Raw genomic sequence first — 16031 nt, 5'->3', positions numbered from 1 at the left:
ATCCATGCACTGCAGAATACACATCTGTTTACTAAAATACTGAGTTTGAAATGAAAATGCTGAGAGGGGAAAAAAGAATAAGCACTTTCTCAAATACTCAAAACAATTTTTCAATGAAATTATTTATTACAAGAAAGTTTAATTTTCAACAAAACTATTTAACATATTTCTAATTAAATAATCATGTACTGACTTGATGTTTTCTGTCTCTGTAGCCTCTTACAAATGACTGGATTATTATTGCATTTTTCAGCCTCCGCCTTTCTTCCTGTGAAACAAAGCAAGAAAACTGAAATCAACACCATAGGACTGACTTTAATTTCTACTATTTTACCAAATATATTTGTATTCAATATGGCTTTTTAATGAAAATTAAGCAGTAATCATTAGTCAAATAAATTATTTCAATGTTTGTGCCTAATACACATAAATCAGTGAGAATGCTTTTTTAAAATGCAAATTTACCATTAAATATTGCAAAAGAGTATTTAATATACAGTATGTAATACTGCAGAAATCAACATAAATATTTCATTAGTTTACATCACTTTATGGTTAATGCATTTTATTAGACAAAGTCTTAACACTATATTGAAAAATGTTGAAGGATTCATCAAATCCAATTACATCATTCCTCTTTCTGCATAGAGCAGCAAACACTGACAACCCACTTATTTGTTTTCACTCAAATAATATAAAAGCATTATGATGCTGCCACAATTTAGATGTGGGGAAAACAATAAAAAAAAATATCAGTTATTTGGAGACAGTACCACTGTCAAAATGAAAACGAGGCTTAAAGCTTATTGTGGCACAGAAGCAAAATATATAAATTAATAAAAATTCTTAGTCTCTTTTCCAAACCAGACATGTCTAGTGAATCCTTTCATGACATCTCCCTCAGAAAGTGGAAAGAGTAGCAAAAATCACCTCTTTACAATGGCTCGGAGGAGCTGAAACCCAGCTTGCTTGAGATGCTATGGAAAGAGCTCTTGGAAGGTTCCCTGACAACACCCTGGGCATATCCCATTACAATAAATATCTATGGCAAGTAGCTACTGTAATTGTATTTCTAACAATGTCCATGTGGTTTCTCAGGGAATAAAAGAGGGGAAATAAAGAGTTGTTCATGAACCTAGAGCTACAAAGCAGTGGCTGAAGGAAAAGTACAAGGATCAAGAAGTCTGCTTTAAAAGAGGAATTTTAACCTAATCAATCCTTAAATTATATCAAACCTATAATTCTGGGGATCATCAGACAAAACAAACAACAAAATGTTTTCATAAATTTCATTAAAATACTTTTGGAAAGTTCACAGAAACTTTCAAGTCCCAAATCCTTGATTTCCAATTTATTGTCCTATAAAGACACATCCAAGTTAAAAGCAGGACCTGAATTGACCACAGAGAACACCAGACAAAATTGCTATTCAAGGCCTGTTTTATTTTTCTTGGAAAACCCTGGTTCTTAAAGCAACTTATCTGAATAAGCAGATTCCTGAAGACTGCCTCTAAATCATGGACGAAAATCAAAATTTTGATAGGCCAAAGGGTATTTCTCTCTCCAAAATATTGACAGTAAAAGTGCAATCAGGAGAGAGTTTCAGAGAGGTGGTGTCTCTTCATTACCATAATGTAAGGCTCAACTAAAACACAGGTAACTCCTCCTCCTCCTCTCTAGGTACTGGTTTTATCTCAGAACACAATTGTCAGTTAGAGACTCCTAACTGCACAGGTTTTAAGTCTGAGGTCACTGCTAAGATTCTGCTACAGGCAGTTTTTAAAAGCCATAGCTGATTTTATTCTCAGAGGAATCATTCATTTGGTGAAAATGTGCTCCATGCCACAGCAAATCACTGTGTGCACATGTGTACCTGCACTGGGATGAGTGGGTGGCTCTGCATCAGCTTTGCACAGGACACAGCCAAGCAACTGAATGCATTTATGGACCACAAAGAATTTTTACACATGCTGCTAAAGACTCATTGATCATAAAGCTGATCCATAACATGGAATTCTGAACTAATGGGTGAAATCCTGGTACTATCATACTTCAACTTAGTCCATAACCACACACCCATGTTGGAGAGGAAAAAAAGCACTAACTGTCCACAGAAACTGCAGAACTTGAGATTAACACAGCACAGGTCAAACACGCCTTTAAGGGCCAAAGAGTTGTTTTCTTCATGAGCATTAAACCTGCATAGTTACATTTTTTAATGTATTTAATGTAATTTATCAGTATTTAACACCAATTTTTTTTCAACTTACATAGAAGGGGTGGGGAAAAAAATAACAAAATTAACATATTGATTCAAATTCCATACTACTAAATTTTGGGTTCTTCATTTCAGTACTTGTTCCTCCTTTGCATTATTCCAGCCTGAATTTTCCAGAGTACTAAGCTCCCATCATAAATCAGTATTAAGATTGCTTAAAGCCTCACACCTCAGCTTCTCACTGGTCCTTCCTTATCAGGTGATTTCAAAGCACTTGAGCTTTCTTGAATTCTTTTCAAAGAAGTCAAGAAATTTAGTATTTAATTTAATTCTTTCCAAAGAATTCAAGAATCACTGTTCTGATTTCACCTTCACAGAAGTGAGGTACACACTGGGGAAGTGAAGTACAAAGGTCAGCCAAGAAACCATAGCAGAACCAGGAGCAGAAGAAAGTTTGCTGAGACTAACCCATAGGAATAGATTATGAATAAGGTAAAATTTGCAATTTACTAGCCAAATCCTTATCTTTTCTCAAAAAAAGACTAGATCCAATAAACACCAAAATAAAAGGGAAATTTCCCTTTACACCCAGTGCATGCTTATCTTCTTTTGAGATGAAAAGCACTTCTAAGGAACAGTTTAAAGCACTCAAATTCTTTTGCCAATTAAAGTATACTTTAAGACTATACAGAATCTGCAAACTGAAAGAAAACATTGCTGAACTAAGTATGACAGCAGCAGAATTACTTTGCACTGTAAATGTAACACCAAGGGAAAATCCAGCAGGCAGGCAAACGCTTACAGGCTACTTTACCTCTCGTTTTCTCCTTTCTTCCTGAGTTCGATGAAGGAGAGAAGCCTTTTCTTCCTGTAAGACACAAAGAAAGATACTACTGCATTTTCATCCAAACACACTTCAGCTGGGCTCAGGATATTTAATGCAGACTTCAGGGATTGCTCCAAATGCATAACACATAAAACATAGAGAAAAGTAGGTGTTAATAATTTTCTGAACTCACAAATACATGGCATTCAGCCCTCCCAGAAGAACAGTGATGGAGGAAGTTATGTCCCTATGAAAAGGGACCACAAAGAGCAGCAAACTGTACTGATCCCTGTCCGTGTTTGTGCTCTCAGCATCCCAATCACCCTGGCAAACATCAGCCATTTACAAATGGCAGAGCTGGAGCACAATAAGGTCCCAGTCCCACCAGATCACACCAGAAGTCTGAGTGTTTTCCTTGCCTGGAGGGTACATAAATCCCTGGCCCAGGTGCACACAGCAAGCTGTGGCACGTTCAGAGCAATCACATCCTGCTCCTAAGCCCCTTGCTTTTGTCTAACTTACAAAAAAGCACAAAGCTCTTGTATTTACTTATTCCTTTTCTCAAAGCTTGTCCAGAAAAGATGTCAAGAGAGACACAGCATAAATGGCAGGAATTTTTTCTTTAAAAAATTTGAACTCTTCACCCAAATTAAGGCTACGCATCAAAACTTTCAGGATAGTGATCTCACCAACACAGAAAAAGACAAGAATACTAAAGTATTCATGAGGCCTCAAAACCCAGTACTATTACAACAGAAAAACCAGGCATTCGCTTTTAAACCACAATCTTATACAAGTACTCACAGATTACAATATATAAGAGTCCCTTACTGGATGGTTCTGGGTAATTTCCAAGGAAATATACAAAATAACTCAATTTTGATGCACAGTATTCAGTTTCCACTGCAGGCAACGGGAGATGAAAGCAACCTAGCACCTTCCCAAAGCCAGTCTAAAACACACAGCAGATTTAAGTAAACTATTTTCATTTTTTGACACTGACACAAATGACAACTTTGTTTTCCTCTGTATGCCCATATTAGCCTAGAGAAGTTAAGAAATTAAAAAACACTCAAGCTGAAAACGTACTGTATTTTAATACAGAAAAATCAATTTGAAGTTGACAAACAAATGCTTATAAAATATTTAAGTACAGCTGAAACAACTGTGCTGGAATACTTTCTTCAGTGTCTATCAGCAGATACAAAAATGCGAGCTTCAGGTCTTCAGGACCTCTTTTCTGAGGTTACAGATGAAGCAAAGTCATCATTCTCTGGGTTTCTTTAGGATAGAGAATACTCTAGCAGACCATCAAGAGAGTGAAAAACAAAAAAAGCCCACAAGAAGGTTAACCATCTTTCCTCTAAAGACAGTACTTATGGCCAAAGACACCACTAAACTACAGCTGTTGCCCTCTAAAGACAGGGTTTGCTCCATGTGTTAAACACAGGACAAACAAACTCAAGGAAATCCATGCATAAGGACGATGTATCTCCACTCAAGCAGTACAGAAAGGCACGAACAAAGACAAAACAAGGTACTAAATTAGTAACCAACAAATGGCTTAAAGTTTCAGGACTTTTTCAACAGCTGATACCTGATGCATTAAAGAACTTGGTGAAATGTCCCAGTTTAGAAATTATTGTGCTGCAGAAAGCACCATGTAAAGTGCATTTCTGCTTAGAAAAAACATTTTGTAATTTGTCCTTACACTTCAGAGAGAAAGCAGAAAGAAAAAGCAGAACAAAATACAGGAAAGGGAAAACAAATTGCTACATGTGACTGGAGAAGAGAATGGTATGAAAAAACACAAGCAAAGAGAGACAACACAAATTATTAGTAAATAAAGGAAAATAAGTGGTCAGAGGGTTTATCAGAAACAAACAGTCATTTAAATCATTTGAAGAGGGAGGGAGATGTAAAATGGCAGTGTATCCTTAGTGCATCACCAGCTTTTCATTGATGAAGAATTGTGTTTCTTTGTAGCCATCAGTCTTTAACCCAATCCACTCTGAAACTGACAAAAGTTAAGTTTTTAGTCAGCCACATACCTGCTTTGAGTACTCACAAAGAAAAATGCCAATTTGTTAGAGTATAAATTAAACAAAATAGAAGAACTGTCCTAAGACAATAAAATACTCAGGTATAAGTACATCCCACCTTTAACAAATTACTATGGGTAAAATAATACTGTTACTCATGTTCACAAGACATACACAGATCATAACTATGACTAAAGAACACATTTAAAATAAACTCAATAAAAATATATCCCCTTAAAGAGTTATTAAACCAAGCTGGAATACACTGCCTCTTCAGAAATTAAAAAGTAACCATGCATGTGCAAAACAAAACAAACCTGCAGTAGGAAAGAGATTAAAAGAAACATGAAATAATCTTCCAATGCAAAGGGCATTCTATCAAAATCATTTCTTAAAGAGAGTTAACTGCAGTCACCTCTGAAATCCTCCCTGAACTGGCCCTTGACAACCAGCACTGTGAAAAGGAGCTGAACTCAGCAGCTGTTGTTTTGTGGCTGGCTGTGAACGACAACAGCGTTACTGCAGTGACACCCGTTTGACAACTCCCACCCAGAGCCTCCCGACTGCCGCCAGCGACAGCCACAGCTCGGGCACCTCTGCTGCTGCCAGAGCTCCTCACAGCAGGAGAGGGCCCAGGAACCCCCAAAGATCCCACCTGGCTGCTGCCAGAGCTCCTCACAGCAGGAGACAGCCCAGGAACCCCCAAAGATCCCACCCGGCTGCTGCCAGAGCTCCTCACAACAGGAGACAGCCCAGGAACCTCCAAAGATCCCACCCGGCTGCCGCCAGAGCTCCTCACAACAGGAGACAGCCCAGGAACCCCCAAAGATCCCACCCGGCTGCTGCCAGAGCTCCTCACAACAGGAGAGGGCCCAGGAACCCCCACAGATCCCACCCGGCTGCTGCCAGAGCTCCTCACAGCAAGAGAGGGCCCAGGAACCTCCACAGATCACACCCGGCTGCTGCCAGAGCTCCTCACAACAGGAGAGGGCCCGACAGGAGCCCCCAAAGATCACACCCGGCTGCTGCCAGAGCTCCTCACAGCAGGAGAGGGCCCAGGAACCCCCAAAGATCCCACCCGGCTGCTGCCAGAGCTCCTCACAATAGCAGAGGGCCCAGGAACCCCCACAGATCACACCCGGCTGCTGCCAGAGCTCCTCACAACAGGAACCCCCACAGATCCCACCCGGCTGCTGCCAGAGCTCCTCACAGCAGGTAAGGGCCCGACAGGAACCCCCACAGATCACACCCGGCTGCTGCCAGAGCTCCTCACAACAGGAAAGGGCCCAGGAACCCCAAAAGATCCCACCCGGCTGCTGCCAGAGCTCCTCACAGCAGGAGAGGGCCCGACAGGAACCCCCACAGATCCCACCCGGCTGCTGCCAGAGCTCCTCACAGCAGGAGACAGCCCAGGAACCCCCAAAGATCCCACCCGGCTGCTGCCAGAGCTCCTCACAACAGGAACCCCCAGAGATCCCACCCGGCTGCTGCCAGAGCTCCTCACAACAGGAACCCCCACAGATCACACCCGGCTCACTCCCGCTCCCTGCCCTGCTCCTGGGCTGCTCGTGCCACCGGCTTTCTTCTCCTGCCAGACAGGCACGCATCTGGTGTTGAGTCTTTCTTTCAAGGCAGGCAGGCAGACAAGGTAGGGGGAACAAAGCCTGAGCTTGTCCTGATTCTGTCACCCCTAACTCAAAAGGAGTGAAAGCCATTCCCTGAATCAGTCCTGACTTTTTATGATGTGATCATTTTCCTTCAGGGCTTGCCCACCCAAGTACACCATCCATGAGTTTTCAGGCAATGTAGGACACATCTGGCTGTCCCTTTTCAGCCTGATGCTTTCTCCAAGAGAGAAAAGACAACCAACCTCCTGCTCTAGCATGTGAGCTGCAGCACCGTGAAAAACTACATTTGAGAAGTTTTCTGTGGGGCATGGCACAAAGAAACAAGAAAGGCAGAGAAGTAAGTGACAGCAAAACACAGAGCAACACTACAGAAATGACTCCGAGGGTAAGACAGAAGAGAAAGAGGTGAAAACAGAGAAGCAGATGGAGGACAGTACAAAGAAAAGAAAAGAAAACATGTGACTGCCGCCAAAGAAATGCTGAGTAACATCCAAAATGTTAATTTGTTCATGGGGATGACATCCACTCCCATGTACTGTGCTGTTCATCACAGCCAAGCTCCAGAAGTGCTCTAAGGCAGCAGCTGGGAACAGCCACATCTGACAAGAGAACAGTGTCAATGTCAGTGCTTCAAAACCAGCAGTTCAATCCATCATGAAGAAACAAAGTTGAATTCAAGTCATTTTCTTATCCTTGTTTTGCTGAAATACACTTTCTAGTTGCAGAAGTATGTTTGCAGAACTCCTAGCTTTCACATATCCTAGCCAAAGACTGAATAAGGTACACTAATATAGAAACCATTATTCTTTTCCTTCTGCATTTGAACACTTTGTCTTGAGAGAAACTTTCAGCCCTCTTGTCTCAAAATCCAGATTCAGAAAAACAAAATGTATACATAATTAAATCCTCTTCAACACTTCTAATATTTGTTGACTCCTAAAATCTGAAATTGAGCACTCTTGGACAGTTATTTACTTGCTATATTTTAGCAAATAAATTTAAAACCTAAATATGCCCAGATGTGAAGATGAAACTGAATAATTATTTTAAGGTCCTAGCTAAACACAGATTTTTTTTTAATTAATAACAACACACTGAAGCAAAAATTTAATATTATTAATAAATGCTTGATGTTTCTTTATAAATTAAGAGGCTTTCTTTTGGTTAGTAGCTGAGAATGCTTCATATTTCACATTACAAGAGGTCATGCAAAGTACAAGGCATGACTTTTTATGAAATTTTCTTTAAAAAACAAACACTTGACCTTTTTTAATTTTTGTGGACAATTATAAAAACTTGTGTGGTTTTCATCTACAAAATCCAGGAACTTGAATCTTTTTTTCTTTCCTTAAAATGAGGAACACAACTTTACAGCTGAATTTAACTTGAACCACTGATAAAAATCAGTAACAACTCCCAAAATAAATTAAGTGACCTAAGCAATTTATAGAATAAAATTCCTTTCAACACAAGTATTCAGTAACTCCAGACAATAAATGAAAAAAATTTTAACATTTATTTTTACAGAATAAATGTGGCCACTGGGAAATATCCCCCACGTTCTCAACAATGTTTCAATCTCCTGACATTATTTTAGACAAGATGAACTCCAAGTGGTTTCTTTAATCTAAATAGTAAAAGAAATTTGCATTTTAAAAGGCTTACAATGCTTTGAACTGAACCTCAACAATTTAAATTCCACTGAACATGTCTGAGTATGTTCAGCAGCCTGAAATCTTCTCTTTTAACCAGTTTGTGATTCTTAATAATGATGTAAACCATCAGATAAGTTTCTATGTAGAGCAGACAATCCTGCAGAAGAAGGAGTGTGAACTGTGCCCAGGAGAGGCATTTGGCCCTACAAAGCCAGGCCTAACTGAAGTCAATGCCACAGTGCTTGTCAGAAAACACCTCAGCTGAATTTCACCTGAAATTTACTCTGGGATGTAGGGGGGATCTGGAACCTCTTCTATTATGGTACCCACAAAACCACAAATGGGGGAACCAGGATTTGATTGGAGGCTCTAGAGGCCAACTGAAATGCAAGGAAGTTGCATTTACATTTATGCTCAGTTTGTCCCTATTATGATTTTTAAGATGTATCTTGTACACAGGGCTGTAGGTGAGCTATTTCTAGTGGAAGGTGGCCCTGACCAAGGCAAGGGGGTTGGAAATGGGTAATCTTCAAGGTCCCTTCCAACCCAAACCATTCTGTGACTCATCATTTTCTCAGGAACAAGGGGGGAAATGTATTTATAAAAGCAGAAATTCTTGATTTGAATCTGAAAAAACAGCACATAACTGAAAATAACAGTGCAATCACTGCTGTCAGCAAACTACAACTGCATCTTTTGTAGCTTGCTTTCAAATGAGGAGAATTTCAACTGTTACAGAGAGAGATAAAAAAATGCCTAAGAATCAAGGATGCATTAACTGGGTAGTTTCCTACTGACAGGCAGCCATTATTTTACAACATGACAGTCTCCTCATGCTTCCATGCCACAGATCTGAAATTCCAAGAGTATTTCAAGACTTAGGCTGTGACACTGCAAGATTCCAGCTGACTCAGGGTGAGGTGTGTACCTGCCCACAGAGCTACACCATGTGCCTGACAGGACAAAGGTCTGCAGGGAGCAAAGCAATTCTTTCCCACCATCCAAAAAGAAACACTCAATTTGTAATTCTAATCTAGAATTCCCACACTATAACTCCTTACCATCATTTCACTTCCATTGTGGCATGGTGTAGGGTCAAATAAGTTATAATAAAAGAGGAATTATTCCTTCCTAAAATTATTACCTATTTTCCTCAATCCATCAGTAAGAGAGAAATAAAACTGATTTTCACCTGCCCCAACAATACTTATATCCTACAGGCATCTGTACCACAACAGCCAATCCCAACATGGGCAGATCTCTCCATGCACTCACAATTTTACAGCCTACTGTTCCTAAAATTTCAATTTTAATTCCACGAGAAGTTATTTCATGGGTAGAATGTGGACAACAAAGAGCAAACAAGGTGCTTCTGGAGTTCTACCTCTGCACTTCAGCTGAAAGCAGGGGGAATATAAACAATCTAATGTTTAATGTCGTGCTACTAATTTAAGAAAGCAAATCAGAAACTACTAAATTAAAATATAAACAAACTTTGCAAATTTAATATCTCTGATTAGTAAAATGTCCATATTAAAAGAAATCACTAAGACTTTTTAAAATACAGATGGAGTCATCAATATTTGCTCATTAATAAGCTTCTATGTCTGCCACAAAAAAGCCAAAGATCAAAAAGAACCCTAAACTCCATGAAGTTGTTTTCACTTTCATTTTTGTGGCCCTGCTCACTCATCTGTATCACAAATTCCAAAAAAGGAGGGGTTTCATCTCATAATGCATTATAACTTAAAAATACTCTATTCTAAACAATCTTGGGATTTGTAAAAGCATGGTTTAGACAGCTCAAGTGATACTGTACATTTGACTTAATATTCTTTTACCCATTTTTGCCCGTTAGACTTCCACGGTGTCATTCATACATTTCACAACTTAAACAATGTGGAACTACAGAGCCCCTTACACATCTCAGCACTGGCCTGGGGATCCCCTGCATGGATGCACTAAAGCATTGCTACCTCAAATTTTTCTTATTATTACTGAAATTAATGAAGTAACACTAGGCCTGAGTGTCCCAAGCCAGGCTGACGTGGTTAAACCAACTTTGTGCTGTGTTCAACCTCATGCTAAAATCAGTGACAGCTGTCCCCAGAAGGCCAGGTGACACTCCACCTAGCAGAAATATGTTCACTGCACAGGACACAGGGGATGGGCTGGGAAGCAGCCAGGTGAAGGCACCATCTGCTCCAGTCCCCTCACAGTGGGGTTGGGTGAGGCCAGACTGAGCTGCAGCCCAAGCCTACCCTTGATGCACAGCTCTGCATTTCCTGCCTAACACACCACAGACTCTGCAGCCACAGCCTTCCAGGCAACAATTACTGTCCTGCACAAAATGTCCATGAGTGATTCAAGACGTCCCCATATTGAACTCCAATAACAGCACTCATTTTTGGAGGCTACTTTACCTAAGAAGCACAAATGTGGTTTGCCAGTTACAATTAAACTAAATTTGAAAATTTCTTTTGAAGAGCCTCATAAAGCAAAGAACCATGTTTTAAAAGTGACACTAAAAATAAAAATAAATAAAACCCTCTAAAATTAGATTATCACATTGTAAATAAAATCCTGTATCTACACACTCAAACACATACAACAGGGCCAACAGTCCAGATGAATCAGCAGATCCTTGAAAGTAGGTACAAAATGAAAAGTTCAAGCACTGGCAATACCACCTACATTTTTGCACTTTTGTACAATGCATTATTATAATGCTACAATAATATTCTGAAAGGATCAGTCACTGAGGTAGTAATTTTGAGAACATTAATTTGCAGCCTGTGACTAGAACAAAAACAAGTGATGCTTGATATGGGTGGACTGAAGTGCCTCTCAAGAGCATGCACAATTCAGACCATAACACACATGAATATAAGATACAAACAGCTCAAAACCAGACCCAAAGCTCTCTGGTTTTGTAATTCAGAAATTCCATACAAGCTAGTGATGAGAAGGCATATTACACTCAGTATCTAACTGCCACAATTATGCAAGCCCCCAATCTTACTTCAATCATTGTGCTCCTAATGATAGAACTCATTGAAGTCTGGCCCTGTGAGGCCTAAGGGAACACTACAGACACACATGGCAGTGCCAGACAGGTGTCAGCACATGTGAGCTGTGACCAACACAGTCACTGTTTGCAGCTCAGTTCCATCAGCAAAACCACACTGCTAAGAGTGCTGCTGACCACTATTTTGGTGTAGCTGTATTCACATCAGGCCCCACTGGCACCTTTAGCACTGACTAGCTCCTCAAACAGGAGGTTTTTGTCATTGTTCTGCAGTGGTGCAACCACTTCGGGAAACTTCCCCAAACTGGGTACAGAGCTATTCTTAGCATTAAGCAGCCTGCATGGCCCCAGTGTTTCTAAATGATGCCTCCTTCCACCAAAGGAATCACAATAGGCAGCACTAAGCATGCATGCAAGCTGCCAAAAGCATGGCAGAGGTACAGCATTGACCCTTCTAAAGTTATACACCATTTGGAAGGGCAAGGGCATTTGTCAAAAAATGAGGGGTTTTTGTATGTGTACCAAAAGCTGGAAGGAAATAATTTACAATTCAGCTTTCTGTAAAAATGAAGCCAATACATATGAGAAACATGCCTATGATGTGAAATAATGAGAAACTCACATGATGCCTAATTCAGGCTCACCTAGAAACAGAGACCAGACAAAGTTAAAAGATAAAAGCAGATGTATTTAATGAAGGGCCTTCAGGTACATTAAGAGCAGACAAAGCCTCCCCAAGGGGCTACACCCAAAATGAACAACGGTCATGAGTTTTTCAGACAGATTTAAGTTTGGTCTGCTTACATATCAGGGGTTAAGCCTCCAATTACAGTTTCAGGCAATGAATCCTATTCCCCCAGTTTGCCCCCCCAATCACTTTTGTTTATACTTTTCACGGCCTGAGGCTGTAGGGTGTCTTTGGATAACAGGCCCAGACAGACTGTTGTGTCTAACCAAAATGTGAAGACAGTTAACTACATTTTTTATGGAGTTTAGAGCTATGCACTAATGCAGTATAGGATTTGAAAAATACAAAAGCTAAAATCTTAAGGCATCACATGGAACACACAAACATTTCCCACAGTAATCTCTGTTGTAATACATTTTCACAGAAGTTCAGCTAAACTGCATTTAGAAGTCATTTTTATTACTGTCTAAATAAATTCTTTCTTTAGTACAGTGCACAGCTTCTGCAAATCAGCAGCTCTTTCAAGGACACTCTAGGATGTCTGTGTAACCATGATGCCCAAAGCTGCATGTAACTGATTTGCACTGATGCAGCACAAGCACTTCAGTGAACCCATGTAGAATCATGAAATCTGTGCACCAGTCAGTATCAATCTCATCATGAACCACAACCTCTGCTGCACACAGTGAAGGTTATGCATCAATTTCAGTTTCCAGTCCTTTACATGCTAATATTTGTCCTTGGAAATTTATGCCTGCATAACATTAATAAATTTGTCCCATATAATTAAAATAGACATAATTCTGATACATTTTCATGAATTGCTAAGTGTAAAAGAAGATGTTATGGTGGTTGCTTACTTCTGTAGGAGGCAACATGTTCAGCAAGAAACACTATGAGCAAGTCAGGGTCAAAAGTTGCCAAGTACCTGAAGTGTACAGCTGAGGACCAGGGCATGTTCTGCCAACTCCTACTTAAGCTGGGGAGTATTTATGGCATTTTGACTCATGTAATGCCAGTTTACGTGACCTAACGAACAGACATGTCTTAAGATAAACAGAAGATGAATCAGAGGAAAAGCTGCATAATCTAAATACAGTTCTGTATACAATCTCTTCGTATTAAGTCAAAACGCCAAAATGCAAACTTCACTGTGATTTTAGTATCACAGATTGCAGTATTTTTGCTCATTTCCTCACTGTACTGCCGAACCTTAAAAGTTTCCAAGGATCAAAGCACATTTATTACTGTGCTTTTACTGCACAGTAATAAAAACTTATTTTTTTACCCAATTAAAATTCAAAAATACTAATGGAAACACTCATTGGCTTCCCACACAGCTATCTCCAATGACAACGGGGAGACTCAGTATTTTCACGGTGAATTAAAGTGACCCCTACAGATCAGGCCACTTGTAAAAACACTTTGTCCTTTCTGTCGTTCTTCCGAAGTCCTGTGCCCTTCAGTGCTCGACTAAACATTTGCTAACCCTGCCCAATGAGCAAGATCCGAATAAATCATTCTGCTTCTTTCCCCATCAATAAACACGAGGAAATCAAATAGTCTGGTGGAGCTGACAATTAACTGCTACTAACCCTGCGCACGACAAATTGACTGAACCTAAACCTGACAGAGACCAACCCGGCGGCCCCGGCTCACGTGGACGAAACCTCCCCCAGCACTTGGGGTTGTGTGAGGCTGTGTGTGTCCCACATCCCCCCGGCGAGGCAGGTCCACGCCAGACATTCCCTCTGCAGGGAAATGACAGGAGGGCTCCGAGTCCTTTCCCCCTGGAAGACCCGGAGAGCGAGGCTGCCGGGGAGGTGCCACTGGCCGCGGCACCCGGGATCGATCGATCGCCTGCGGGGGGGGGGGGGGGGGGACGAGCCAAGGAGACATTTCCTCGCTTCCCACAATTCTTACTACACTACAAGCCTGGGATGGTGTGGCCTGATTATACAAAAAATAATAATAACAGCGAGGCAGGGAGATCAGAGATACACATCATCGGGAGGGGAGGGTTTTTCCCCTCTATTAAACCTTAGTCATCGCTGCTCCCATTTCTGAAGGCCCGACAGTAAAAGCACCGATAACAGGGCGGGGGGCGACAGAACCGACACAGACACGGGCACGGCCGGGCGCCGCTCCTTACCTTCCTGCTCGCTCCTCCGAGGGACACCTTGGGCCTTGTTTTGAAATCCCCTTCAAAGCTGAACATGTTTACAGCTTATCCCATGGGGAGCGGGGCCCGGCCGGCCGGCAGGGCGAGCGGAGGGGCCGCACGAACCCCCCGGGCTGGCGCCCCGCGGCCCGCCCGCCCCCGCGGGGCTGCTCCCCCGTCCCCCGCCTTCCCCGCGGCCTTCGCTATCCCGGTCGCCCCGTTCCTGACCGGCGGCGACGGCGGAGCGTAGTGGGAGGAGGGAGAAGGAGGAGGAGGGAGCGGAGGAGGGGGCAGAGGCAGCGCTCCCGCCGGCCGCGCAGAGAAGATGGCGGCCGCCCGCGCTCCCGACACACGGCCGCGCCCGCCGCCCCGCCCCGCGCCGGCTCTCCCGCCTGTCCCGGCTCTCCCGGCTGCGGGTGCTCCACGGAAACTTCCCTGCCCCACGGGAAACTTCCCTGCCCCGGCATCCATCGGAGCTGCCCACGGATGTGCAGGGCCGGCTAGGGCTGCGCTGCGGCATCATGCCCAGACGGGCCGCGCTGAAGGCGAGAACCGAGCTGAGGGTCCAGCCGGGCTTTGGCATAGGGCTGCCCTCCTCAGCGTCGTTTGGCTACGGGACCACAATTGCTACGCACACATATGTGTACACATAATTTGTACTTTTAGTAGCATAAGCATATCACAGAATAAATAAGGTTGAAAAAGACCTCTGAGATCATAGAGTCGAACTTTTGACCAAACACCTCCATCCAGTAAGTGCCACATCCAGCTCCTAAACAGCTCCAGGGACGGTGACTGCACCTCCCCGGGCAGCCGATTCCGATGTTTAGTCACCCTTTTCTGTGAAAAAATTCCTCCTATGTCCTACCTGAGCATCCCCTGGTGTAAGTCGAGGACAGTTCCTCTCGTCCTGTGCTGGGAGAAGAGACCGACCCCTACCTGGCCACACCTTCCTTTCAGGGGGTTGTAGGGAGAGATAAGAATTCAGAGCATTCACAGAATCACTGGGTTGGAAGAGACCTTCAAGATCATCAAGTCCAACCCAGCCCAAACACCTCAACTAAACCCTGGCACCCAGTGCCACATCCAGGCTTTGTTAAACACACCCAGGGATGGTGACTCCACCTCCTCCCCAGGCAGACCATTCCAGATCTTTATGACTCCTTCTGTGAAAAACTTTTTCCTAATACCCAACCTAAACTTCCCTTGGCACAGTTTGAGACTGTGACCTCTGGTTCTGTCAGTGCTGCCGGAGAAAGAGCCCAACCCCAGCTGAGCACAGGCACCTTTCAGGAGCTGTAGAGTGATGAGGGCACCCCTGAGTCTCCTTTTCTCCAGGCTGAACAACCTCAGTGGTTCCTCACAGGGTTTCTGTTCCCAGCCCCTCTCCAGCCTTGTTGCCTCCTCTGGATGCACTCAAACATCCCAACATCCTTCCCAAACTGAGGGGCCAGAACTGGACACAGCACTCGAGGTGGGACCTCAGCAGTGCCAAGTACAGGGGCAGAATGACCTCCCTGCTCCTGCTGGCCACACCATTGCTGATCCAGGCCAGGATGCCACCGGCCTTGGCCACCAGGTTATTCCTGAACCTCTTCTTCTCTATGAAGATATGGACATGGCCCTATTGCAAAGGCTTCTTGATCAGGGTGACGACTGAACACACCAATACAGGCTTCTGTGTAGCCATGACAATACACTTGGGAAAATACACATGATAGAGGTGGGCTCAGCTGATGAGGAGTGGAAAGAGAAAAAGGCTGTAATGTAAAAGCAGCAGACCAG

General features: G+C 42.7%; 1 protein-coding gene across 1 annotated transcript in view; it reads right to left on the bottom strand.

Annotated features, from left to right (window-relative positions):
- UBE3C (ubiquitin protein ligase E3C) overlaps positions 1-14548 on the bottom strand; it is a 73687-nt gene extending 59139 nt beyond the window's left edge. The window contains exons 1-3 of the mRNA XM_036400527.2: positions 14238-14548; positions 3033-3086; positions 194-268 (exon numbers count right to left, since the gene is read on the bottom strand). Of these exons, the coding sequence (XP_036256420.1) occupies positions 194-268; positions 3033-3086; positions 14238-14303 (195 nt within the window). The 5' untranslated portion in view covers positions 14304-14548. The remainder of the gene's footprint in view (positions 1-193; positions 269-3032; positions 3087-14237) is intronic.
- Positions 14549-16031: the final 1483 nt, after the last annotated feature.

This window comes from Molothrus ater, chromosome 1 (genome assembly GCF_012460135.2).
Source record: "Molothrus ater isolate BHLD 08-10-18 breed brown headed cowbird chromosome 1, BPBGC_Mater_1.1, whole genome shotgun sequence".
Taxonomy (NCBI): Eukaryota; Metazoa; Chordata; class Aves; order Passeriformes; family Icteridae; genus Molothrus; species Molothrus ater.
This window is presented reverse-complemented; position numbering and strand designations above follow the sequence as displayed.